Source organism: Meriones unguiculatus, chromosome 18 (genome assembly GCF_030254825.1).
Source record: "Meriones unguiculatus strain TT.TT164.6M chromosome 18, Bangor_MerUng_6.1, whole genome shotgun sequence".
NCBI classification, from domain to species: Eukaryota; Metazoa; Chordata; class Mammalia; order Rodentia; family Muridae; genus Meriones; species Meriones unguiculatus.
In genome coordinates this window covers 55,604,526-55,632,103 of record NC_083365.1, presented here as the reverse complement: position 1 = coordinate 55,632,103, position 27,578 = coordinate 55,604,526, and the positions used below count along the sequence as shown (strand labels likewise).

General features: G+C 37.3%; 1 protein-coding gene across 5 annotated transcripts in view; it reads right to left on the bottom strand.

Annotated features, from left to right (window-relative positions):
* Pign (phosphatidylinositol glycan anchor biosynthesis class N) overlaps positions 1-27,578 on the bottom strand; it is a 101,194-nt gene that overhangs the window by 49,832 nt on the left and 23,784 nt on the right. For all 5 annotated transcript variants that reach the window (XR_002477032.2, XR_009587337.1, XR_009587338.1 and 2 more), the window contains 6 exons: positions 10,716-10,794; positions 9,303-9,485; positions 4,618-4,757; positions 2,232-2,331; positions 1,434-1,526; positions 118-209 (listed from right to left, as the gene is read on the bottom strand). Coding sequence is in view for 2 of the 5 variants with exons in the window: in XM_060371489.1 (XP_060227472.1) it covers positions 118-209; positions 1,434-1,526; positions 2,232-2,331; positions 4,618-4,757; positions 9,303-9,485; positions 10,716-10,794 (687 nt within the window). In the remaining 3 variants the exon portion in view is untranslated. The remainder of the gene's footprint in view (positions 1-117; positions 210-1,433; positions 1,527-2,231; positions 2,332-4,617; positions 4,758-9,302; positions 9,486-10,715; positions 10,795-27,578) is intronic.

Here is a 27,578-nt window from a genome sequence, read left to right as displayed (position 1 = left end):
TCCTCATATGGCCTTCATGGATACCCACATACATATGGCACGAGAGAGAGAATTGTCTTTAAATGTCGTAGTATCAATGACAAATTCAATAGAAATGCAAGATAATATTGTACGTACACTAGAGAAAGGTCCGGCTTTCTACCCACAACAGGCATCAGTGGGAACACTGCTAGAAGTAATGACAAGGAAGCCCAACTCAGGCAGGTAATCTACAATCAAGAAAAAAAATGTATTTAGACAAATATGGTAGAAATAGAAACAGAAATCTGTTTTTGGCATCCCACACCCTACATGACTGAAACGAAAAGCAAAAGCTGTCTGGTATTTCTTTATTATGTACACTGTGTTGGTTACTTTAGTAATGACAAAATGCATGAAAGGAAGCAACTTAAAGAAGGAATGATTTGTTTTTGCCTTCCTAGTTCCACAGATGGAGATCTTAATGGAGAAAGTCAGGACAGCTAGCAAGAGCCTGAGACAGTTAGCTACACTGCAAGCAGTCAAGAAGCAGAGAAAAATCAATGTCATGGCTCAACTTTGGCTTTTCTTCTTTTCTTTTATTATAATCCAGTAGTTCAGGTGGGACTTTTCAGCTTGTTTATCCTGATTTAGAAAATCTCTCAGACATTTGAAAACCTTGTTTCTACAGTGATTCTTTTATTTTTAAATATTGACCCATTTTTTAAATAATTTTTTTCAAAGATTTATTTATTATTATTTATACTATGCAGGCAAGAAGAGGACACCAGATATCACTATAGATGGTTGTGAGCCACCATGTGGTTGCTGGGAATCAAACTCAGGAACTTTGGGAGAACAGCCAGTGCTCTTAACCTCTGAGCCATCTCTCCAGCCCTCGACAGTGATTCTTAATCCCATCTGGCTCACAGCCAAGATCTACCATTACAAATACGGTTACCTTAAATTACTATGTGTTTTGGGTTTGTTTATTGTTTGAAATTTTTACACATGTGCTTTGGTCAGAATCCCTCCCAGCTTCATGTGCTTTTTAAAAACACAGTCTGCTTATTGCTACTTCCCTGGAAAAGAACTGTGGGAACGGTACACAGGAGTTTACTCCTCAGACTGGAGCCTAGAGTGTGGATCTCAACCATTCTGCTGCTCTTAGCAGTGCCCAGACTTCTTCCTCTCCAGGTACCAGAACCTCCATGAGTGCTCTAAATAAGCCAGCTTTGCCATATAGCCTCTCTACATCTCTAATTCCGACAGAAACGTACACACATGCACACAAATACACACAAAAACATATAAATCAGAGAGACTGAAAGTTGATGTCAGCCCTTTCTAAAGGACCTGGCCCTTTGTATGTGGGTGCATTCCACTCCTTTGTTTAAAAATAAATAATTCTTTGAGTAAACACATATCAACCCCAAGTATTTACTAGTCTGTCCTGCCAACATGAGAACTTATACCTTTGCTCGGGTACACAGCTGAGTAAGAAACGGCCAACCTGCTAACACTATCAGTCCAGCTGTCAGCATGTAGCGGTAGAAGAAACTGAGCACCTGGTGATAAATTGCAAAGAAGATGAGCAGTAAGGTTACTTAGGGAACAGGACAGGAGCCTACAACAGAGGGCCTCTGAAAGGTTCTACCCAGCACTGTATCAAAGCAAATGTTGAGACTCATAGCCAAACTTTGGGCAGAGTGCAGGGAATCTTATGAAAGAAGGGGGAGATAGTAAGACCTGGAGAGGACAGGAACTCCACGAAGAGAGCAACAGATCCAAAAAGTCTGGGCCCAGGGGTCTTTTCTGAGACTGATACTCCAGCCAAGGTCCACTCATGGAGATGGCCTGGAACCCCTGAATAGAGGTAGCCCATGACAGTTCAGTGTCCAAGTGGGTTCCATAGTAATGGGCACAGGGACTATCTCTGACAGGAATTGATTGGCCTGCTCTTTGATCACCTCCCCTTGAAGGGGGAGTGGCCTTACCAGGCCACAGAGGAAGACAATGAAGCCACTCTTGATGAGATCTGATAGACTAGGATCAGAGGGAAGGGGAGGAGGAACTTCTTTATCTGTGGACTGGGGGAGGGGCAATGTGGGGAAGAAGGAGGGAGGATGGGAGTGGGAAAGGAGGAGGGAGGGAGATACAGGGGGGATACAAAGTGGATAAACTGTAATTAATAAAAATAAAAATAATTAAAAAAAAGACCAGCCACATAGAAACGGTTTAAGATACCCAGACATATAATCCACTTTACTTACCAGTACTTCAATGCCCAAGATAAAAGTAAGCAAGTAGGCAACAAAACGGCTCAGAGGAAAAGTCAATAGTGATGCAACCAGGTCTTGAATAACTTGGTATCTGTTTAAGATGATTTACAAAAAGATTCCTTATAATTTGCATAACATCCTAGAATTAGCAAGATAATGCAAAAACTAAGAACTTCACAAAGCTAAAAATCCTAGAAGTTTCCATTCATAAATTATTTAAATTTTAAGATAAACTGTAACAATTTGTTCTAATGGCTTTGTTTACTTTTATTTGTGAAAATCTGTAAGTATTTTAGGAAAAATGATGACAAGCATTTGCTTAATTTTCATGAGTGATTTTTGTATGACCTTAGTTTAAACAAAGGTACATGCATTACAGATAAATCAGAAATAAAATTAAATGAATGCAAATATATATAAATTGAAAACAAAATACTGAAACTCATGAGGTTAACTTTATATCTATCACTGAGCTATACCCACAGCCTTCTATGGGAAAGTCTTAAATGCACTTATTTATTGACCTATTTACTTGCAGTACTGAGGACTGAACCTAGGACTCTATACATACACATATCAGACATCCACTCTGACACGAAGCTGAAACCCCAGCCTTTTCATTTAAACTTTATTTAGTCATCCAGGCTGGTCTTAAAATGCCAGTTTTTGTGCCATACCCTCCCAAGGAGATGGAATTACAGATATGCACCACTACTCCCAGCTTAATTGCACTTTTTAACTGAGCTAAATAACCTTTTCCAAACCCAATATAAGATGTCATTAATTGTACACTAATTGTAATTGAGAATTTATAACCACCAAAAATATATTACATACTTGAGTACATTTTGCATTTCATCACTACGAAAAAAAACATTAGCATTTATAGAGCATTAAGTAGGTAATTATAAAAGGCCAGTGTCATTTGGCTTATGACCTTTTTCTGATTGAAAACAATGGCTATAGACTAGAATGATATCACACTGTTAAGCAGCCATCTACGGAAAAAAGTCCGTACCAGAAAGAGAATATTTCTTTCATTTTTAACTGTGAATAAGCAAAGAGGTAAATGAGGTCATTTTGTAGGGGTTTGATTCTAGAAAAAAATGTGATAAAATATTTATTTGTTTATTTATTTATTTACTGGCTGTTATGAGTGTGGGTGTCTGCTCCACAGTGTGAATCGACAGTGGAGGTCAGAGAAACAGTTTGTAGGAATCTGCTCCCTCCTAATTACCACGTGGGAACCAAGTGCCTTGGAGCCATCTAGCCAGCTTGAAAACTCACATTTTTTGTTTTATTTTTCATGCCATCTATTAAAGGCATGAAATAAAACATCTGCAAAATCACATCTTCCCTTACAATTTTATACATTTATTATCTTTACAATTAGGCTATTTAATAATTCAGAAGGCATTCCATAATAGAACAGAATTTACTACCTGGCTGGGCAACCTTTTAGAACATTCTATAACCAGAGAAATGTCAGAAAAACAGGTGAGCAAACTAAGCAAATAAACAGTCTTGCTCCTTTTACATGGTGAAGTCACGGTGTTCTTTGCTCAGAACCCTTTTCTTCCTTCATATTTAAAGATATTTGAAGCATTTCCACATTTTATTTATATGTTAATATCTTTTATAAGGTAGTAGTCGTCAAAGCTACAGTCAACAAACATTAGAATAAAAATATATACTGTCAGCACACACGTTAACCAGTTGCTTTGTTTTGTTTGTAGGCAGCTTTTCCCTATGAAGCCCAGACCTGGAAATGCAGATCACCCTGAGTCGGTCTCCCCAGTCAGCTTAAAACCTGACTATCTTCCTTTCCAGGGTGACTATTATGGTAAGAAGCTACTTTTGCGCCATGGTGAGGAAGTTCTCGAAGACAGAACCACAGTACATGTGAATAGTGTAGGGTCTCGGTCAGCACACATTAATAAATTTGATATAATTACAAAGTTTCATTAATTTGATGGCTAAGAAAGGAAAAGTAAGATGTATAGAAAGAAAACACAAATCTTGCAAAACTGAAGAAACTCTGAAATACAAGATGACAAAACAAATTCAAGATGCAAAGTACTCATGACACAGCACAGTAATATTAATTATGTTATTTTATTCTCTATTTTCGTTCGAAGAACACTCAAAGAAAGGAACAGGTCACTGCTTCTTCAAGGAAACATAGGTGAAGACAAAAGGATAACACAAAAGGGATGCTTAATATGCAGCCTTATGCAGCTGTAAATGAATTGAAGACAACTGGGACATCTGAGAGTATTACAGCCATCATTTATGACTTATAGAAATATAATGAGTTTTGCATACAGAATTAACTGCTAGTGAAGTAGAAAACAAAGCAGAAAGGCATGATACTTACTCTCTTAGAACTGCATACCATATTGGCACTGGCAGCAAGCAATACACATAGTAAGTCCAGGGACAGGCTTGGATCAGCAGAAAGCATGCTACTAAGACACCAATAGCTATAAAGCTACATGGCAGGAGGTGGTGTGGCTTCTGAAAATGAAACACAACACTCAAATACATCCAAACCTATGCTGATTAATAGTTTTAAGAGTTTACAAAGAGGAAAAATATCTTCTTTCTATGTTTCCATAACCAGATGATTAATCAGAGTTCTTTCAAGATGGAAAAAAAAAAAATTCTGTTATTTGAAAGTGACAGCATATCAGGACAGAAACTGGCTATTCTAGAATTAGGCAATTCTCTGATACAGACTGACAATGGGCCTAAAGTTGGTTTGTAAATAACTCATTCAGAGCTCTGAACATAGTTCATCTTAGAAACGGTCTTTTTTTTAATATGCATAAGTTTTGAGCGGTTTCTGTGGCTAGCTCACAAGCCACACAATGAAACATTCTTCATTTGGAACAATTTCTGCATATTCAAGCTCCAACCTGCCATGCTGCCCACCTGACTCTCTTCCATTGCCTAAACACAGTTGGTTCCTTCATCCATATTTACATTCCTCGACCACCTGCCAAATAAAGAATCCCCTAATGTTAGTCACTAGTGCCAACTTCACCAAGGCTTCTTGATGCTCTGGGCCAGATATAAGTGCAAAGGGTCAGGGATATAGTCCCACTGGGAAAAGGGTACATTTTAGGGAAGTTACAATGCTAAGAACTAGAGTTCTGAGGTATGCAGCAGCCACTACAAAATGGTACAAAGTACATTAAGTGCCTTCAGAAGACGTTAGGTATGCCTAGAGAGAAAAAAAGGAACTGGGTGGCAGGGGAAAAGGGGGAGTGCTCTTCTCTCTCCTTTCTATGTTTAATGTTTCCTCAGCCTGTTAGCCAAGGATAAAAGCAGTGGAAATTAAAAACCTCTTTCTGGAAATACACAAAATTTAAGGAGGAAGAAGAAGATATTAAGTAATTCCCATGCGGTTTTGATGTTTTTCTCTACTGGCATAAAATCTTATGGAGTAAGAATCAAGGATGTTAGGACTGATGTAAAAGAGGCTGAAGCATGGCACTGTAACTAAGAATGAGATATTCATAAACTGGCCATGATACTGTGACGGGTGAACTTAGTTGTCAGCTTTATACACCTGGAAAGAGGGAACCTCAAATGAGGAACTGTTTCCAACAGACTGGCTTGTCAGCATATCTGTGCACCATTTTCTTAATTAACAACTAATATGGGAAAGATCAATTCAAAATATAAAGCTTTTCTTGGAAAAAGTTTTATTTTATCCATAATAGGGGAACAATAAACTTATGTATATTTATCAGAGTTGGTAATAAAAGTCAGAGTACGAAGGGCTTAACAAAGTAACTAGAATATCATTGCTGCTTAATAAAAGATGGCTCTTATTTTTATTTTTATTCTCCTTTACATTAATCTAAGAAATTATAGAATCTCTTAGTAATAGCACAAGAAATAAAGAAAACAGAGGTCCAATAGCAAAATGATGAGGGAAAGAAGGACATATTTAAATAAGTGTGGATAGATGAGAGCTCAAAAATTGAAAGGGGCTAAGACTGCGTAAGAGATAAGAACTCATTCACACTATTTTGAAAAGAGTAAAATAATAAATGAAATATATGAGAGTGTCTAAAAAACAACTTGACTATCCTAGAGTTGATACAATATGGTCAAATTATCTAAGCCTCAATCTCCCTTCCATATTATGAGAATCATAAAATCACCAAAATTGCAGTAAGGTAAACCCTAACTGAAAACATTCATAAAGCATCCAGGGTATGATATATGGAAGAGATGGAGATCAATAAAGATACGCTTCCCTTTTCTTGTAATATTCAACCTGTTTGAATTTTTCTCCTCTTACTACAGTCTGAACTTCCAGCAAAAAGCTGGAGAAACAACTCAGTGTCTAACAGTCCTCTTGCAGAGGACCCAAGTTCATATACCAGCTTCCATTCTAGACGGCTTACAACCACCTGTAACTCTAGCACCAGGAGATCTGGTTCATCTGACTTCCACAAGCTTCAGCAGTCACCTCCACATACCCTCCTACACACATACAGACACATAATTAAAAATAAGTCTTAAAAAATAAACTTACACCAGACTTACTCTTTTACTGTTAGCAAAATGACAGATTCTCTTTTATTTAAAATATGATAGTCCTTGTATCATCTTAAACACATACATTAAGGCTGTCATTTGTAGTATGATATACCAATGCCATGGAGGGTGGCTATGTGTGTTTGTCTCTTACCTACTTTATTTAATACTGTGACTTTTCATGGTAAAATCTGAATCTTGTATTTCTCTATAGAACAACTAACATTGTACTGTACCCTCAATTAAATACTGACTGCACTATCAAATTAATAAACAAAAAAGAAACTATCAACCATGAATTCTTGACATGTTAACAAAAATCTTCTTTTTCAATATTCTGAACAGCAAGGAAAAAAAAAGCCATCTCTGGCACAAAGGCTCAGATTTCAGTGCCCTACAACCTGGCTGGGAGGCTCTTATCAAGTTCGTTAATTTCCCTTGGTTCAGTCTCATCTTTTGTAAACAGAAGTTAGAATGCACAGTTAGAAGACTGCAGTATTCATTTCAAGAACTCAGGAGAATTCCCAGATATATCTCTCCATTATCAAAACATAGCCATTTCTGTATATTTCCCTAACATGTAGGATATAATTCCCATTACAGCAAACTTCAAATACATTGAAATAATTAAAATTACTTGGAAGAAATTATTTAAGATGCATTATAGAACTTTTAAAAATTGAAGTTAAACAATAATGTTCTTCTCTACATTATAGACAAATGAAATATAAAATGGTACAGGTTATCACTAAAAATGTTATTTATAGACTATTACTATTAAAAGTATACTAGCAAAAGACATTACTTTTTAGAAGATTTGGATGGTAATAGTTATTAGAGAGAATAAAGCAAAGGAAATGGAGGTAGGATATTCTGCCCAGTGAATGATAGTCAGCAATATACTTTAAGATAGGGAAGTGCTTTAATGCATAAAACCATTTATGTACTGTTATTTTCTCTGTTTAGAGCAGTGATTTCCAACCTGTGGGTAGCAACCCCTTTGAGAGCTTGAATGACCTTTTCAGAGAGATTACCTAAGATCATCAGAATATATATTTACATTATGTTTCATGACAGTAACAAAAGTACAGTTATAAAGTAGCTATGAAAATAATTTTATAGTTAGGGGTCACCACTATAAGGACCTGTATTAAAGGATCACAACTTTAGGAAGATTGAGAGCCACTGGTTTAGAGGCTTGAGCTTTTCCTTTCATTTAAAGCACAATAAATCTTAAATGAAGGTTAAAAAAAAGCATACATTTTAAGGACTCACTAAAATTCCTAGATATATCTACTAAAACATAGTCATTTCTGTGTATTTTCCTAATATGCAGAAAATAATCCACATTACAGCCAACTTCAAATACATTGGAGTAATTAAATCATTCATTTTTTAAAATACTTATTTTTATTTTATGTGTATAAGTGTTTGCTTCAATGCTATGCACATGCCTTGCACCCGTGGAGGCCAGAAGCAGGGGCTCAGATTCCCAGGAACTGGAATTACAAACAGTTGTAAGTCACCACAAGGGTGCTGCAAACTGAACCCAGGTTCTTGATACTACTTAGCCTGGGCTCTTAACCTCTGGGCCACCTTTCCAGCCCCAATTAAATCATTGTTAAATAAGGTTTAAAAAAAAAACTGTAAAATTATGTCAGAAAGATGAAAGAGGAAAAAATTCAGAGAAGCATAAATATTACTTTAAAAGAATATTTAAAACAATGAATTTACTGTATCTAGATCTTAATATGAGCTAATGATAAATATATTGCTTTGAAGTGCTTTGTTTTATTTTATATTTCTGTTTTTATGAGATAGGTTTTTCCATGTATGCCTGGCTGTCCTGGTATGTGTTCTGTAGACAAGCATGCCTTGAACTTAAAAATCCACCTGCCTTTGCCTCCTGAGTACTGTGATGAAAACTGTGCACCACCACAACCAGCTTGAAGAGGCTTTAAAAAAAACATAATTTCTTTAATGTGCCTATGTATGTGCCTGCATAAATTTATGTGTCATTTGTAATGAGATGTCCAGGGAGGCCAGAAAATAGCAGAGTCCCTGGAACTGGAATTCTAGGTGGTTGTGAGCTATCTGATATGGGCACTAGGAACTAAACTCTTGTCCTCAGCAACAGCAGTAAACACTCTCAGCCTCTGAGCCATCTCTCCAGGTTAGTGTCTGTATAGCCTATTTTAGAAGTATGTGGAATACTTACACTGAGTAGTTACTTTAAAAAACAAACAAACAAACAAACAGAAGAGCATCATTAAGACTACTACAGAAGAACTTATTCATATGCATTTCTTTTCAAAGAGCCAGTGTTATCAATGTATCCTCTTTGTCACTGAAAACAAGAAAAAACACAAGAAAAGAAAAAAAAAGAAAGAAAAGACAAGACACATCAGTTCATGTAGTCTTACAATAGTCTATGAATTCACTCTGCATGATTTGATTCAGTAGTCCTGCTGACACTATCATATGAATCTCTGTTACATCTGAACTTACCTTATCTTCCTTCCTAATGCCTCCTGGGATATTAGAATGAGATTTGATGATTAACAAAGAAGTGTAGGATGTCCATCCCACAAAACCAGCTGCAACATTGATGCCCAGAAAGAGTCTGTCATAAGTGTGATAATAGGACAATCCTTTCAATGCTAGATCAATCAATTCCTCACAGAGGGAGACCTATGGGGACAAAACATATATAAACCTGTACAGTGAAACAACGAAAGCCAAGTTTCTCACGCCACAGAAAACTGGCATTTCATAGAGGCATACCACTACAGTAGAAGAGAGTGAGTAACTCTAGATGAGAGGATTAGCAGCAGACTTCAACTGAGAGGATCTTCTTGGAAAATATGAAAAAGATCTCAGAATAAAACATACTTTTTATTTTGGGAAGATGGGGCATTTTAATAGAATTCATCTTATCTGTGATCTACTTACTGCTTTAGAGTAATTCATTATGCAGAAGTGGTCCTCAGATGACATACACAGGAAATAAATGTTCTCTAGTATATATCTCAAATAATGGAAATGCCCATATGTATATACATATGTAAGCATGTATGCATATGTATGTATTTTACTTTCATATCATATGCAAGTCTATGATAAAATGTCACCAAAATAACCATACGTTAAAGAACAGTTTCGTGAGCTGGGGATGTAGTTAAGTGGTAGAATGCTGACCTAGCGTATGAGAGACCCTGTGCTCAAATACCACCAGGGAAAAGCCTAAATTTAAAAATCATAATTAAAAAATTATAAGTACATATACTAGTAATTACGCAATTTTTAAAAATAGAAGTAGAATTTTTAGTGAGGCACAGTGACACATGTCTGCAATGCCAACTTCTTTAGAGGATGAGCTAGGACAGTTTTGACACTAGACTGCTCAACTGAGCAATTTCTATCTAAAAAACCAAATAAGAAATGTAAGTAAGTAAACAAATTGATAAATAAATAAAATAGGGCTGGGGTGCAGCTCAATAATAGAGTGCTTATTTAGCATGCACAGTACCCTATGTATTACAGACAGTATCCTGTAATGTAAATACAATACAACATGATACAATACAAAACAACACAATACAGAAAAACAGTGGGGCAGAAATGACTAGAGTCAAAACTTTGGTATGAATATGGTGCTATAAGTGGCAAATGTGGTGCTCTATCCCGTAAAAAGGTTGATGGTTACTCGAACTTAATTTTCTCATTAAAAATAAAAAATAAAATAAAAGCATCAATATAGTTTCTTTCTAAAGACAAGCTAGAAGACTGTAGCCACTGATTCCCTGAAGGGGGGGGGGTGTCTCTGAGGCTAAAGTCCCTCACCAAGAAACCTCCTAGCCTGCCTGATGTGCTCCCCATGCACCGCTCACCCTGCCCTGACCCCAAGGCCTATATACTTACTACTTCATCAAATTTTTCTTCCTTTATATAAGATTGTGCTTTTCTTAAAATGTCCAGCTGTTGAGAATCTGAGAGCAACCTACAAAAGAAACAAAAGAACAGTTTTAGTGTTTCCTTATTTGGTTTCTATCATGTCTTGTTTCTTATTCTATTTGTTTGTTTGTTTATTTATTTATTTATTTATCTATCTATTTATTACATATACAGTGCCTGCAACCCAGAAAAGGGCATTAGATCTCATTATAGATGGTTGTGAGCCACCATGTGGTTGCTGGGAATTGAACTCAGGACCTCAGAAAGCGCAGACAGTGCTCCTAACCTCTGAGCCATCTCTCCAGCCCCCTCTTGTTTTGTATTCTTATTTGAAAATAAGACAGTAAAACATTAAGAAAAAAGAAAACAAAACCATGACAACAAAGGCTCATATTAGAATTTACTTTTCCTTTTAATTTTCCAACAAATTAGGAAGTAATTAAAATAATTTTCTTGTTATCATGCATTTTAAATATAAAATACAAATTATAAGATACAATATGTTCATATAAAAACGTAAACAAAATAAAATAAAACGAACCAGCTGAAAGGGTTTGGATAGGAGACGTAAGAATGCTTTAGGTAAATTCAAACAAATGTGAAAAATCTGTTAAGAATAAACATGAACAGTTCTTGACATTACACAAAATGGAAAGAATTTTTAAAAACAGGATTCAATTCTATCATTTTATTTCCTATTGAAAAAAGAATCTAAAGAAGCACAGTAAAAAGTTAACTAGGTTGGGAAGACTAAGATTTTTATTATCATATTTATACTTTTTAAGATATCTTTATACAAAATATCATCTTTAAAGTAATTTGCTAGTAAGTGGAATATATATATATATATATATATATATATATATATACACACACACACATGTATTATGTACATAGGCCATATATAGAAAGATACAACAAATGCAACTTTCTCTAGAAAAGAGGACTAATATTGGAACACAGAGCAGAAAAAGCAACACTTTTATCATTGTTTCTATAATCCAAAATGTGTACATATGTTATTTTTTTTAACATTTTACTAATAAGGTTTAATAAAATCCTTAAAATGTTGGAATTTAACCATGGCTTCAAGCTGTCAGTGAATTTGGGAATATCAGTATGGCCACCAGAAACAAAGTATGGTAAATTATAAATTAAACTAAAAATCAATTTGAGGGCACAAAAACAATCAAATACTAAAGGAATATGAGTTCAGAGAGATAGAAACCAAAGAAATAATAGAACTTTTTACAAGTGTAACTCTTAAAACATGCAGTATTTTTATGTTTGGGACATGGCAAGAGGCTGAGAATGTAATGTACAGTTACTGCCAGAGGATATAGCACAATCTGGGGAGGCCTTCAGTGATCTTAGGAAACCAGAATGACGAAAATCAAAATTTGTGGCTGCAGATGTAGCCGGGGTATCTTTAATTATGGATTCTTAAAAAAATTTAAATGACTTGTTTTTGACATTTATTTGTTTGTATTTTATATGTATAGGTGTTTTGCCTCCATGTACGGATGTTCAACTGTGTGTAGTGTGTGTAGTACACACAAGAGGCCAGAAGAGGGGGTCAGATCTACCCGAATCAGTTATAGATGGCTGCAAGCTGCTGCTGTGAACTGAATCCAGGTCCTATGGAAAAACCTTCCCCCTCCTCATTCTTTTCCTCCTCCTCCCCCTCTTCTTCTTCTCCCCTCCTCCCCCCACCCCCCGCCCAAGACAGGGTTTCTTTGTATAGCCTTGGCTGTCCTAGAACTCACTTTATAGAGCAGGCTGGCCTCAAACTCACAAAGGTCCACCTGCCTCTGCCTCCCAAATGCTGGGATTAAAGGTGTGCACCACCACAGCCACCCAGCAGGCAGTTCTCTTAAGCACTGAGCCATCTCTCCAAGCCCAAGAATGACTTAAACTACTCTAAAACAAATTCTGAGGTAGTTTCAAGAAAAAAGAATCTTTTCTAAGAAACAGTACATACCATACAATATGATATGATACTATTGGGAGAATTCATGTAAAGAAACAGAAGTCCTGAGAACAAGGAGGGACATTTGCGGAAACTGGAGAGAAGTGGCTTAAGAGCTAGGTCCGTGAGAAGCACATGAGCTTCACCAATGTTAAGATGAATATACAAAGTGAGAACCAATGTTCATAATCACCAGGGAGGAAAGATCTAGGTAAGAAACCAAACGCTCAAGGGGGCCTCAGTGAGGCTGCACCACAACAACAGAAACAAACTAGAGGCAGCAGCAGCTTGGAGTTGGAACAGTCAGCTATCACTCTTTTTGCCTGTCTAAACATAAAGTCCTAATCTGGGGCTTCTAAACCTAGGCTCAACCGAACTAAAACAGGAAAACCAAACTCATAAATGATACAGTGGCTGGTACTATAAAGAAGTATTCAGTTTGCAATAACTCATTAAGCAATGGTCTTACTGTCAAGGTCTGCACAAATGTACCTTCTCTGAAAGGCTACTGTGTTAATGGCTCAGTTTCATACAGTATCTCTATGAAGAAGTGACTGAATCTTGAGTGTACTAATTTTATCAATGGACTAAGCCATTGATAAGTTCATAAGTGAACAGGCAATAAGGAGATAGACCCTAGTTAGACAAAGTAGGCCACTGGAATTGTGCTTTTAGAATATTTTTATCCCCAGTTTTTTCTCCTTAGTCATTCTTTGTCCAACACGGTCCTCCCCTTCCCTCTATTATTCCCTCCTTCCCCTTTTCTTTCCAGGCTGCCAAGAGATAAGTAGCTTTACTCCACCATACCAGCCAGCCATGAGTTGAACCCTCTAAAACTGTGAGCTAAAACGAATCCTTTTTAGCCTAAGTTGCTTATCTCTGATACTCTGTCACAGTGACAAAAAAGCTGAATGACTTTGAAACATATGTGGAAGACAGAGGAAATGGAAACGTTGTATACTTTTGGATGTGAACTACTACAGTGATTATTTTGAGTTAAAGACAAACAAAAACCAGAAAGATATCTATCCTGTCAGATATGGTGATGCATTCAGGAGGCATATCTCTGTGAGTTTAAGGCCAACCTGGACTATATAGTGAGTTCTAGACCAACCAGACTAAATAGTAAGACCCTGTCTAAAACAATGGATTACTATCCTGTTTCATAAAAACAGATGAAACTGTCATGAGAATAATATCCTGTTTCCCTACTCCAGAAGGAAACTGTGTTCCTTCCCCCATCTCCCACTTCTGCAATGTACTATCACAACCAGAAAAAAGCATTATTCTGATCAACAATGACAAGCTGAGGACAGGGAAATGTATGCAAAACACCTCAATAGATAAGTCCTTATCCCTCTAAATACTTCTCCACCAAATTAAACTATTGTAGCTCAGCCTCAAGGCCTGGTCACTGTTTCATAATTTACTATTCTTTGTCAAATTCAGTATATAACTCAATTTAATATTCAGGCCCAAGAAGAAACCTTAAAAAATGGAGGCAAACTTTTTTTTTTGCTTCCCCTATAGAACATATATTGGCACAATCATTTTAGAAAATTGAAAGTATAAAACAACGCACACACACAATGATCCAACAAATTATCTCATGTGTATATGTATACATCAAAACTAAAAGGTAACCATTGTGGAATGTACTGGTAATCCTAGAATTCAACTGACAGGAAGGGTCCTTGGTTTTAGGTTAGTCTGTGACACAAAGCAAGCTCCACACCAAATTGAGATTACATAGCAAACAATGACTTAAAGGAAAAAAAAAAAAAAAACAACCAAACAATAAAGAAAAAAACACACTACATGTAACTGATAAAACTAGATATACTGCAAATGTTTATCAATAATGATAGTTCACATATCCTGGATAGCAGTGAAAAACACCAAAGCATGGCAATCAAACATAGTGGATGTTGGAATATAACAGTGGGGAAAGGAAGCTGGCACAAATGAGAATGTCGGTTTGAGGTTTTCTATGTGAAGTTCTGTACAGGACAGTAGCACTCAAGAGTTAAGAGTCAATGCTGATTTCAAGACGGGTAAAAGGAGACTGGCAGCACCATAATTCTCCTGTCTTTTCTTTTAACTTAAATAACTGTATTTGAACTGGCTCTCAGTTTTGTATTTGAACAGTCGCAGTTCTGGAAGCAATACTCTTGCAAGGTGTATATATTTTGTAAGAAATACAGCCATGAGTTGTGTACTTTTATGTGCATATATTAAACTTATTTTTTTAATTTTATCAACTTTCAAACATGTAAGACAGAGGAAGGAGTGGACCTGGAAGAAAAAAGCCAGTAAGATACTCTCTATGACACACTACATGAGGATGAAACTCAACACAGATAGGACTGAAAGCACAGTTGGAAGGCCAGGGGTATTTCTGGGGAGAAAGAAAGAGGAGATAATAACAACCATCATTGTCAGTGCCATAATTGTGTGTGTGTGTGTGTGTGTGTGTGTGTGTGTATTTAGCTTTTTGAGATAGAGTTTTATTGTGTGGCCCTGGCTGGCTTCAAACTCAGAGATCCATCCGCCTCTGCCTACTGAGTTCCGGGATTAACGGTGTGCACTACCACACTCAGCCCAAGCACTAGAGTCTTAAGAAAAGCTCTTACAGTAAGTTACATAGGACTATGGTTCACTGTACCAAATCCTCCTCGGAAATTGCCCATCTAGCCATAAAGGTCAAAGGAGCCATTTCAAGCCTCATTCTGGCAAGGTTTCCAAGCATCCTACTTCATTCTGAACACCAAAAGGTACAGCCTAATTGTATGCTTCCTTGCTACCCTGGGAGGGTAATACAAACTTATTATTCATGGTCCCAACCCCCCAGGGCTATAAATTGAGCCCAGGGCCTCGTGCATCACCACCATCTTTTTACTTTTTTGTTCTGAAACTAGGCCTCACTGAGTTGCTGTCTTTGAACCCACTCTGCAGCTCTGGGACACCTTCAACTTTCCACCCTCCTGCTTTAGCCTCCCGTGTAGCTATTATTACAGGCCTGTGCCGCTGGGCTCAGTTGGTCACAACTTTTTGGAAGAAATTCTATTTTTTTTAATGGATGTCTAGAAAAAATTCCTAGACTATGCATGCAATTTAAATTCTACTTAACTTCTTTAATGTATTATTTTTATTTCAACAAACATTTCTTTCACAATGCTCTTAAAGTCCAGTAACACGTTTTTATCACTTTCTTGATAAGAAATTCACCTACTTAGCACTTCCTTGCCTGTAGGTTGGCAGCACAAAGCAGTGATAAGATCTAGCGGGGATTTAGAACACTGGCAAGATCAATTAAAGGAGCAAATATCAACTTTCCTTAAGCAAACACTAGAGCAGATACACAATTTAACACAGAGAAGAGAAGATGTTCTCAGATATTAACATGGAGGAGGAAGAGCTTGAGCAACCATTCTGACTTTTGGAAGTTGTCATCATTAGTCTAATGGTTTATCTTCATTATTAACTTGGCTGAATTTGGAATCATCTAGGAGACTTGAGTGTATCTGTGAGGCCATCAGACAGAGAGACAGAGAGGAAGGGAAGAAGGGAGAAAGAGTGAAAGCGAGGAAGGAAGGAATGAAGAGGGAAAGAGAAAGAGAGAACTGAGGAGAGAAGACTCCATCCTTGAATGTGGCAGTGCCTTTACTGTTATATAGGCTAGGGACCTGAGCAGGATTTTATAAAGGAAAGAAAACAAAGAAAGCCAGCTGAGTAGCAATGTCCCTCTTTTTCTCTGCTCCCTGGCCTGCCATGATATGAACTATTCTATTCTGCTCTACCACATCCCCACATCATGATGGATTGAACCCTCTTACACCATGAGGCAAAATAAATCTTTCCTTCTGTAAATTGTTTCTGTCAGGTATTTTTGTCACAGTGACAGCAAAACTAACTAAAACACTTGGTAGAAGAATTTTCAGAGACTCAAGTTTTCATTTTAAAAAGTCGATTGAATGTTGGCCCTTAAGAGTTTAGACAATGATACAGATTATATCAAGTTTATTATATTTCTACCTTTTCTGGAATACACAAGTTTCAGGTTTAACACAGCTTACTGATAAGTTATGTTTAAAATCTCTAGAGGACTTACAGAATTATTCAGTTCCCAGGTCCTTAGAAAGAATGAGACAAATGAGTTAGCTACATACTCTGCAATCCCAGCAGTTTTTCACTGAAGCAAGAAAAACAGAAGTTTCATGTTAGCATGGACTGTACAGTGAGATCTGCTACAAAAACAGGAGAAAGGGGGAGGAAGAGGAGAAAGAAGGGTGAAAAGAAGATAGGAAAGAGAACAGGGAGAAGGGGAAGGAAAAGACAGGAAAAGAAAGAAGAGTTAAGTAAGAGAAGGAAGTAAAGAAGGAAGAATGAGAGGGGAGGAGGAGGAAGAGAAGAAGAGGAGGAGGGAAGAGAGCAACAGCAAATGACAGAAATGACCACTCTTTTCTTTTTCTTGTGACACTCATGCTAGAAGGTAAGCACAGTACCTCGTGCAGACTGGGCAAGAATTCTTCTATTTGGGTTACATCCCAACCTGTAATGCACATGTCTGATGACTATAAAAAGACTCTAGTAGAGAAAGAAGTTAAATCCTTAACAAGTGATAGGATGAGAAAAAATGCACTGCTTGATGAAGGAAAGAGACACCAGTACCAAGAAGTGGAACCAAACCTTCTTGGAAGAATGGGAAAGTACATCCAAATTCAATGGCTAAAAAGCCTTCCAGGGAGCATTTGCATTTATACTAGAAACCTAACTGAGTTTCCAGATCACAGTGAAAAGAGTTCAAAAGAGTTGAAAAACTGAGCGATGTTAAAGAGTACTGCCCATAGAGTTCAATTCTGCTTCAGGTTCAAAATAAGAATCTGAGAGCAAGTTGGGTTAGCAGGAAATATGATAGCCTAAATAAATTTGATATATTAGTTTTAGATATTAAAGGGGGTACTCTAAATCGTGAGAGACAACTAAAACTAAATGTTTGGTTCCTACATTAGAGTAAAAGTTGGTAAAGTGAGACTTCAGATAGGAGTGGTTTTCTGAATGTAGACAGTAAGGAAAGGCAAAAGGGCTGGAGAGGAACTGCTGTCTGTTTCACATTCAATGCATCACATCTTATAGATCAGAATGCTGGGTGAGGTTAAGCCAACACTCTAACAACTTTTAAAATACTTTTGTCATGAACTAATCATGAAGCCTAACATAAAGAGCTTTGTAGGGGCTTTCCAAGATAGCAGCGCCCAGTGCTTACTGTATCTGAGTAGCAGAAGACAGAGACTGCAGATTAGTCTAGTCTAGCTTAGGCTAGTAACTTGGCCACTAACTCCAAAATGGCAATGTCTGGGTTTCACAGATGAGAGGAAGTATCCTGGGAGAAATGTATAGTTCTGGTCACCCTGCAGATGATTGCCAGATCCAAGGGTCTCACACAGTCCTAGGCTCCCAGCACCCAGCCTCTTCCATCTACTTGAACATGACTCTAGAAACATAGGGCTCCAGCATCTGGACCCCAGACTCCTCCTGCCTACCTGAAGATAACTCTTGGATAGCAGGGAAGGGGCACAGCCTGCAGTCCATGGTTCTACTAGTACCCCTGTGGCAACTGGCTGGACGATAGGAGCATCCAGGGTCCCTGTTCCAAGATGGCAGCACCAAGTGGAGTCGGAGGACCAGTAGTGCAGAATCCACAGGGTAACCAAGCCACCTCCACTGTTGACTCTGAAATGCCAATGCCCGCTGGTCTTCCCCAGAGAGAAAAGAGGACCCTAGTGGCCAGACACACACTGTACCACCCTCAGACCTCCCAGCTACCCACGCCATCGTGAAGACCACTTCAGATTCCAGAAACAGCCTACTATTCACCGCTTTACTAGCTGTCTTGAGAAGACCCACAGGACCTTATAGGACCACATGGGTTAGAAAACCCACACCCTAGCTCCCTGCCCATAGGTCCAACTGGGAGACAACCAGCAAAGCAGAGCCATCGGCTACATGAGGAGATCCAAGACCCCATCCAAGACCTAGGGCTTCTCCTGCATGCCCAAGAAGCCCAGCAGGTTCCAGGAACAACTGCCAATACCAGGGAAAACCAGATGGGAAGAGGCCAGAGTAAGAAATAAGAAAAACAGAAAAACAACAACAAAGAACAGGGCAATATGGCAGCAAGCTCTGGATATCCTAATATAGCTGAAACACGAGAAAACAACCTTAAATCTATGCTTATAAAGATGGTAGAGGATTTTAAAGAGGAAACAAATAAATCCCTCAAAGAAATACAGGAAAATACAATCAAACAAATAGAGGCCTTTAAAGAGGAAACAAATAAATCATCTAAAGAAATACAGGAAAACACACTCAAACTGGTAAAGAAAATAAATAAAACTGTTCAAGACCTGAAAATGGAAATGAAATCAAAAGAGAAAACACAAACCATGAAAATCCTGGAGATGTATAACTTAGGGAAGAAAACAGGAACCACAGAGGTAAGCACCACAAACAGAATAAAAGAGACAGAGGAGGGAATCTCAGGTGTAGAAGATAAAATGGAAGAAATCAACATATCTGTCAAAGAAAATATTAAATCAAAAAACTTCTTGACACAAAACATCCAAAAATCAAGGGCAGCATGAAAAGATGAAACAGGAGTAACAGGAACAGAAGAAAGAGAAGATTTTTGGCTCCAAGGACCAGAAAAATATTTTCAATAAAATCAGAGAATTATCTAACATAAAAAAGAGATGCCTTGAAAGATACAAGAGGCTTACAGAACACCAAATAGATTACATCAGAAAAGAAATTCATTTGCCACATAATAATCAAAATACTAAATGTACAGAACAAAGAAAAGATATTAAAAGCTGCAAGGGAAAAAGGCCAAGTCACATATAAAGGCAGACCTATCAGAATCAAAATGAGGAAGAGGAAGAAGAGGAAGAGGAATAGGAGGAGGAAAGAGAAGGAAGAGGAGGAGGACAAAGAGGAAGAGGAGGAAGAGAAGGAGAAGGAGGAGGAGGAAGAACTGCTACTACTGCTGCTGCTGCTGCTGCACTACTCCAAGTTATTCATCTCAAGAAATCAGTATATAACTCAAATACCAATGTATCCGTGTTAATCACGAGGCTATTCACAGCAGCCAAGTTATGGGATCAGCCTAAGTGCTAGCAACAACTGATTGACTTACATATAAAATGTGTTTCATTCACAAAACGGAGGGTTATTAAGTCATAAGAAAGAAAACATAGGAAGCTTAAGAATACGTTAAATGCTGTAAGTCCGACTCAGAAAGACAAACATTATGTTTTCTATGATATGTGGATCTAACCAGTGAGATGGTTTAGCATGATTACATTTGTTACCCAGCCTGACAACCTGAGTTCCAGCCTCCAAATCCACATGGTAGAAGGAAGAAACCGACTTGTACAGACTGTCCTCTGATCTCCCCATACTTGTCCTTCAGTGTGTGTGTATATACAAACACACACACATTTTAAAGATGAAAGAACTTGCTGGAGAGGTGATTCAGCGGTTATGAGCATTTGCTGCTCTTCCAGGGACCTAATTTCCATACCCACATTATGTAGTTCAGAACTCCACCTATAACTACAGCTGCAAGGATCTGACGCCACCTTCTAAACTCTGGGTACCTGCACTTTCATATGCACATACCCACACACAGATAGACACATGTAGACCAAACTTTTCTTTAAAGTCTTAAAAAAATAAAGATATGAAAGTTAGAGGGGGCTAGCTGAATGACAATGTAATACCCTACTCAGGAGGTAGAGGCAGGATAGGAGTTGGAAGGCAGTCTGGGCTACAAAGGGAGATCCTGTATTAAAAAATCAAAAAAGAGGAGAGAAGCAGGGGTCTACAGGTGCTCCATGCTGATTGTCACTGTCTCACATTCCTCCCAGAGCTAAGAACAAAGCCTCTTCTGACAATACCTTATCATATTGAATTAGTCACTATAAGTTTTCATCTCTTAGAGAATTTGAAGCTCTACAATTCTTCTAAAAACAGTGTGCACTCGTTCTATTTTGATCAGTTCTTAGTACACTGTGCAGTCGGTTTCCGTTCTCATTGGTTGGCTGTTTTGCTGCCTTTCTATATATTCCCCCAGGGCTGTGACTCCACGGGCAGGCACTATCTACTTACTTTCCAGAATATAGTACAGGAGCTGGCACAAAGCAGGCAAACCAGAAATGCCAGTTAGGTGTGCATGTAGTTAAAAAGCATTGCAGACTATTTCTTGGCAATGGCTAAATTGATGCCAAATGTGAGCTCTCACTCTCTGCTGGGAGTCACACTGTGTACCCCAAGACCTTGTACTGAATTCCTACCCGTGGTACTCAGAAGAGTACTTTTATTTGCAAATAGTCTTTGAAAACTGGTACAGCTTAGATGTTGAGTGTTTCCCCAAAGGCCCATGTGTTGCAAGTTTGGTCCTTGGCCTCACACAACTAGAAAGTGGTAAAGATTTTCAAGGGCCTAAGCCAGGGATGATGGCACAGATCTGCAATCAGACCTCTGGAGGCAGAGATGAGGGGGATCAGGAACACAAGGCTATCTTTGGCTATAGTTCAAAGGCTGTCTGGGCTATATGAGAGACTGTCACCAAACAAAAATAACAAAAAGATAAGGCATCATGGGAGGCTTTAGATCATTGAGCAAATGCCCTTAAAGGAACTTAAAGGGTTCTTAAGATCCTTAAAGGATTGCAGTCACTTTAAACTCACCAGCCATTATGCAAGCAGCTTGATCTACCCATACTCCCTGCCAGTCTACATCCTTCCTCACCACAGGCCAAGTGGAGCTGCACAGTCATGGAGTGAAATCTCTGAAATCTCCAAAGCCATAAGCCAAAATAAAACCTTCTCTTTTTTAGCTGGTATAGGTTAGAAGTTGTGTTACTGCCATGGAAAGCCAGTTCATGTTAACATGAACTAATACTAGCTTGAAATAACCCGGATTCCAACGACTGCTACCCTAACAGGAAAGGTAAATATGCACAGGCCCCAAATAATGTGAGAACAGTCTGGAACAATACCTCTACACCTAGGGGTGCAGGAAGCTACAGGAGGCAAGGAAGTATTCCTTCCCTACAGACTCTGGAGGGAGCAGAGTCTTGACAACATCTCGATCTAAAAAATAGTCTCCAGGGGCTGGAGAGATGGCTCAGCGGTTAAGAACACTGGCTGTTCTTCCAAAGGTGCTGAGTTCAATTCCAAGCAACCACATAGTGGCTCATAATCATCTGTAATAAGATCTGGTGCCCTCTTCTTGCTTGCAATCACACATGTAGGCAGAATACTGTATAAATAAGTGAGTCTTAAAAATAAAAAAATAAAAAAATAGTCTCTAGAACTAACTTTAATTGTGTTAAACCAGCCAAGTTATCATAGCGTGATAAACCTCTCATGGCATGCCAAAATTCAGGGGCTTAGAAAGGAAATACGAGGCCCTTCCACTATCCATTTCCCCTGCATACCAAGAAGAAACTAACAACCTGCCCAGACAGCCATCTTAAAGGAAAATTTCCTTTACTGACTACATCTTTTAATGAAAACGTCATTTTAATCGAATCTATGACTGTCAAGGCTAGCCTTGTCGACACAGTATGTTCTTGGACAGGGCTATAAAATAAGACCCTGTCTCAAAAGACATCATTAATAACAAAAGACTATACGCCAACATGTTACGCTTATAAGAAATAGATACTCTAAACAGTCCACATTTGTCTCTTAAAAGTGTTACTATTCCTTCTAATTTCACTTTTTTGAGCACTGTAAAAAAAAAAAAAAAAGGAAAGTGCATTTTAGGATTATCAACAATGCTGTCCATTCTTTGGGGTGTAGTAGTATTCCACCTGAAAGAGGACAAGGCATTTCACATGGTTCTTTTTATTAGTTAATTTAATTACTCACTTTCTTGTTCAAAATTTTATTACAAAAATACTTCACTTGTAAATAGCGATAATCCAATATATTATAACAGCTATTCATTCCTTTTCAGAATATCAATCTAGATAGAGGGGGAAACATCTTATGAAAATAAGAGCAGAAAGAAAGGCAAAAATTATTTGTGGGCCCAGTTTCTTTCTTTAACATGACCAGCAGTGCAGAATCACACCATCATTCATGTATAACTTATAAAAGCTGTGTTTAAAAACACTGACTTCAGTTTTAATGAGGACATGGTGTAGCTTATAAATAATTAGTAAATCATATTGGTAACACAAAGAAAGGCGCCTCTCAAAACCAGTGTATGCATGAGATCTGAGTAAAGGATTTCCATGTGTGGACCCGAGGAAGCAAATATATGAAAACAAAGCAATACTGACCATGTTAGAGGGAAATACATTGATAAGTTTTTAGATAAAATTTACCTTTAAAAACTTTTCACAGTAAGTTTAAAAATAAAAGGGCATTCTAGACGTTTGTTCTCTAGGTGCATAGCTCCTGCCCAGCTGCACTTTCTCCACTGGCCTCTTAATAGAACCCTAACTTTTTTCTCATTTCATAGCATTATTTTCCTTTCAAATTTTGAGGGTTTTTGTTGTTTGTTTGTTTGTTTTGGTTATCCTGTGTACCAGGCTGACCTTGGACTGGCAGCAAGCTTCCTGCACATCCTCAGCACTAGATCACAGACCTGCACTGTCACACCCAGAAAAACTAAACACTTTGGAAGTGGAACAGTTCTAATCACTTTTAATCATGTAGTGCCACCTGCTGGTCAGGCTTCAGCATACCATCAGCATCCACAGCACCCAGCGTTTAGCCTTTAGGTTTTTGTTTATTCCTTCTATTTGTCGAAAGGAATATTTCACAACTCTTTTTCCCCAGAAATATTTAAAACTAAACATGGAACTACTTATTTAGGATAAAACAGAACATGCGATTACAGTAAGAACTTACTAGACCCTAAAAAAAATATGTAGGGGGCTGGAGAGATGGCTCAGTGGTTAAGAGCACTGTCTATTCTTCTGAAGGTCCTGAGTTCAATCCCCAGCAAAAACACATGGTGGCTCATGACCATATACAATGAGATCTCTTTGGTGTGTATGCAGGCAGAATACTGTATAAATAATAAATCTTTTTAAAATATGTGTAAAATACATATAGGACCTCAGCAATCTTATTTTTCCTGTTTTAAAACCTCTGCTATTCCACTATACCAAGAATCATTTTACCAAGAATTATTTTGTGATAGCTTTGCAGAAATAAATTATTTGATGAAAACTTGGTGATGCTCTGAAATCTAATTTTTAAGTAAAATTACAAAGATTATGAAAATCTCAGGTGTCAATACTGAAGAAATGACTTCACTTCCGTAAAGAACATAATGTGTAAGCAACATAACTCTCAGGGCCAAAAGAAAATAGGAAGGAAAGACATCCTCAGCCAATAGTTTGGAAAAGGGTCTGGATCATTTCACTAAAAGGATGTATCACTTCAACCTGCCTTCGTCTTTTATGTTTATAAGCCAATATTTCTTTTATTCGGCCTATAAGACACTGACAGTCTATGTATAAAGTGATTAAAAGGAAGCACATGATATGGATGTAGAACATTTATTAGATTTAATAAATAAAAATAAAAATGTCTATTACACTTGGGTCCTGGTTATCAATGCTCTTCTGAATATACTGAACAGTAAATGCCAGGCTAACACATATAGCCACTGCTCTCAAATACAAATATTTTTCAAAATATCTCAAGGCAGGAATAAAGTTTTAATACATAAAATTAAAGATTATTTAAAAATATAATTTTTATGTCATAACAGAAAAATCACATTCAGTTTAGCATTATTCCTGATTCTTGTATCTTCCAATTTCATTAATAAATTCTCACTATAACACTAATATCTTCATGATACTACTAAGTAGGCATGTATATTTTTCATGCTTTTCCTCTGCAGTCACAGTATTATTACATACTTTTAAGATTAATTATATAATGTATCAAAGTTATGCACTTACTTCTTTCACTCAAATTGCAAACTTTCTTGTGTAAGTACATATGGACTTACCTCACTTTCCTTTCACTGCCCTAACTGGCTCACAATACAAACAACGCTATTGTTATCTAGCCCTCCTCCTATTGATAAATATTTGCTTCCATTTCTTGCTACCTATAATTTCTCTACTTATGTCAGAAGTAGAGAACATTGTCACAAACATTGTCACAAGCAAGCCTTTAGGCACAAAATCTGGGACTGCGTACTTTGAACTAGCACTACAAAGTAGTCATGAGTACAGGAGGCTGTAGAGTCACTCTGTCTGCTTTCAAGATAGGATTAGAATAGGGGTTAGATATCTCAGATAAGTCATTTTGTTGTGCCTCAACTTCTTTACCATAAAATAGGGAAAGTAACAGTAAGGGCTTCAGAGGATTAAGGAATGATCGTTTTTTTTTTAAATAAATGTAAAAACATAAAACAATACTTAATGACTAGGAAATGTTCAATAAATATGAGGTGTATATTCTTTTCATAACAACCATCTATGTATTCTCTTCTATGATTTTTGGGAATAATTTTCCATTTCATTAGGTATATATTTTATTGTTGTATAAAATGTTTTGTGTATTGAGGAGTATATGAAATGGTGGAGGTGACGCACTGAGGTCAATTTCTTTTCTTTTTTTTTTTTCTTTTTTTTTTTTTTTATTTTTTTTTGACAAGGTCTTTCACTGGAAGAACTCTCAAAGATACCTGGCCTCAAGTCCTAGAAATTTGCCTGTTTCCAACTCCACAGTGCTGACAGTATAAACACACACTGTCCAACTGACCTTTTGTTCTTTTTTAACATAGGTTTTGGAAATCAAACTCAGAGCCTCATATTTGAACAGTAAGGACTCTATTGCCTGATCTATTTCCCTGACTTGATGTATAAAATGTTCCATAGAGCATAAATTATAATGCTTGTTACATAGTCTATGAATATTTTCTCCAGATCTGAAAATAATTTAATCTTTATGGTTTATTTTATCTAACACAACATTTAGTCTTGATATAATCATGCTACCTTTTTCTTATTATTGTTATATTGTTTTATTTTAGATTTTACACTTTTTCTTTAAAAAAAAAAACATTCTGTTTCTATTGTAGGATACTTGTGAACCCCAAAATTGTGAACTGCAAAACACTCTTTCTCATTTGGTATGATTAAGCCCTATAACACACCTTTAATCCAAAAACTTTGTTTATTGTAAACAGGTGATTATGGTCTGATTCACTCAGCCCTAGAACAACACACCTTTTATCCAAGAGCTTTCTGTACACAGGATTTAATAAAATTAACCCTAGGTCAAGAGGCAGAGCAAGAAACCAGCTGACAGGAATTAAAGAGTAGGAGAGACTTTGAGTTGAGGGCTATTTAAGACAGCGTGGAGAAGAAGAAAGAGCTTTCAGTTTAAGCTCTGGCTTTAGCTTTGGCCTCAGCTCCTCAGCTCCCTGGCTTTTTCGGCTTTGAGCTAGCAAGCCTTTGGCCTTGGGTTTTTTGGCCTTTTCCTCCTGGGCTGTCGGCTGAGCTGGTGAGCCTTTTGAGTTTTTTCCATCTAGACCTGAGATGAGAAGGAAGGTCAGCTGAGTGCTTTTTCTGCCTTCTGAGCTAGCATGTTTTCACCCAGCATCTGACTCCTGAGTCTTTATTAGTAAAATAGAATAGTTAGGATTTTCATTTTTGTCTATAACAACGTTTCATTTTTAATCAATGTGGAATTTAATTTACAGCTAAAGTAAGGTGGAGGATCTGGCCACATTTTTTCCAGTGCAAAGATAATGTGTTTTGTTCTGAAACGCTCGCTATCTGTAATCAAAACCAAATATCACAGTTATCAATCTCTTTATGTTCTACCAAGTCAGTCTGAGTAATTACGTGCTATACATGTACCAATACTGCTTTGTAAGTAGCTTTAGAATGCATTTACTGTCTAGTAAGGAAAATCTCTTGTTATTCCCCAGTATTAGTTAAGCTGTTTGGAAATTTTTCTCTATCTAAAGTTTGAGAAACATCATCTCAAAAAATGTTTAGCCAAATAGGTTTGGAGACAGGTCTCATCGTTTTACTCCAAGACAGAGAAGCAATATGGGGACGGCCAACCCCACATTGCACCAAGCAATGTCTCTAAATACAGATAGTTAACTATCAGGCAGGAGCTGAGCGTAAAAGTAATGCTTAGCATTAGACACTAATTAGAAGAAGGTAAAAAGCATGCACATGTCCTTAAAGAAGATTCTATTCTTGACTAGCCTTTCTAGAGAGGCAGGTCCAACCTTCAGAATCCCCTGCCCAGGGAATGTTGCCATCCCAGTGAGGGATGTTCCTATCCTAATTAAAATGTTTAAGTTAATATCCCACAGAAATGCCCACTGATCTAGCTAATCCCTCATTAAGAATCTCTTCCCAGCTGATTCTAGATAGTATCAAGATAACAATTAAAACTAACCAACACAGTGTTCAGTCAATAACTATTTCTTGTAAGTGAGGTTAAGTACTATATATTCACACAAAACACTTAAATACATACATGCTGCTATCCATATTCACAGCCATTGTTAAAATTTGTGTTATCTGTGGGCCTAAGCCCAACCAATTGTTCATTATCTTAAAACAAAGTGGCCAGTCAAGTCTAAAGACCTGCCAGTCTAAAAATACTCACTTGCTGAAAGCATATCTCCTTGAAAAATAAGAAACAATCTTCAAGATCCATATGTATATACATATGTGTATGTATATATGTATGCACATATGTATGTATACACATATGCACATAGAAAACAAGCATACTACCACATTACTTAAACCTTTCTGGTTTATATAATACACTAGTATTATATAACTT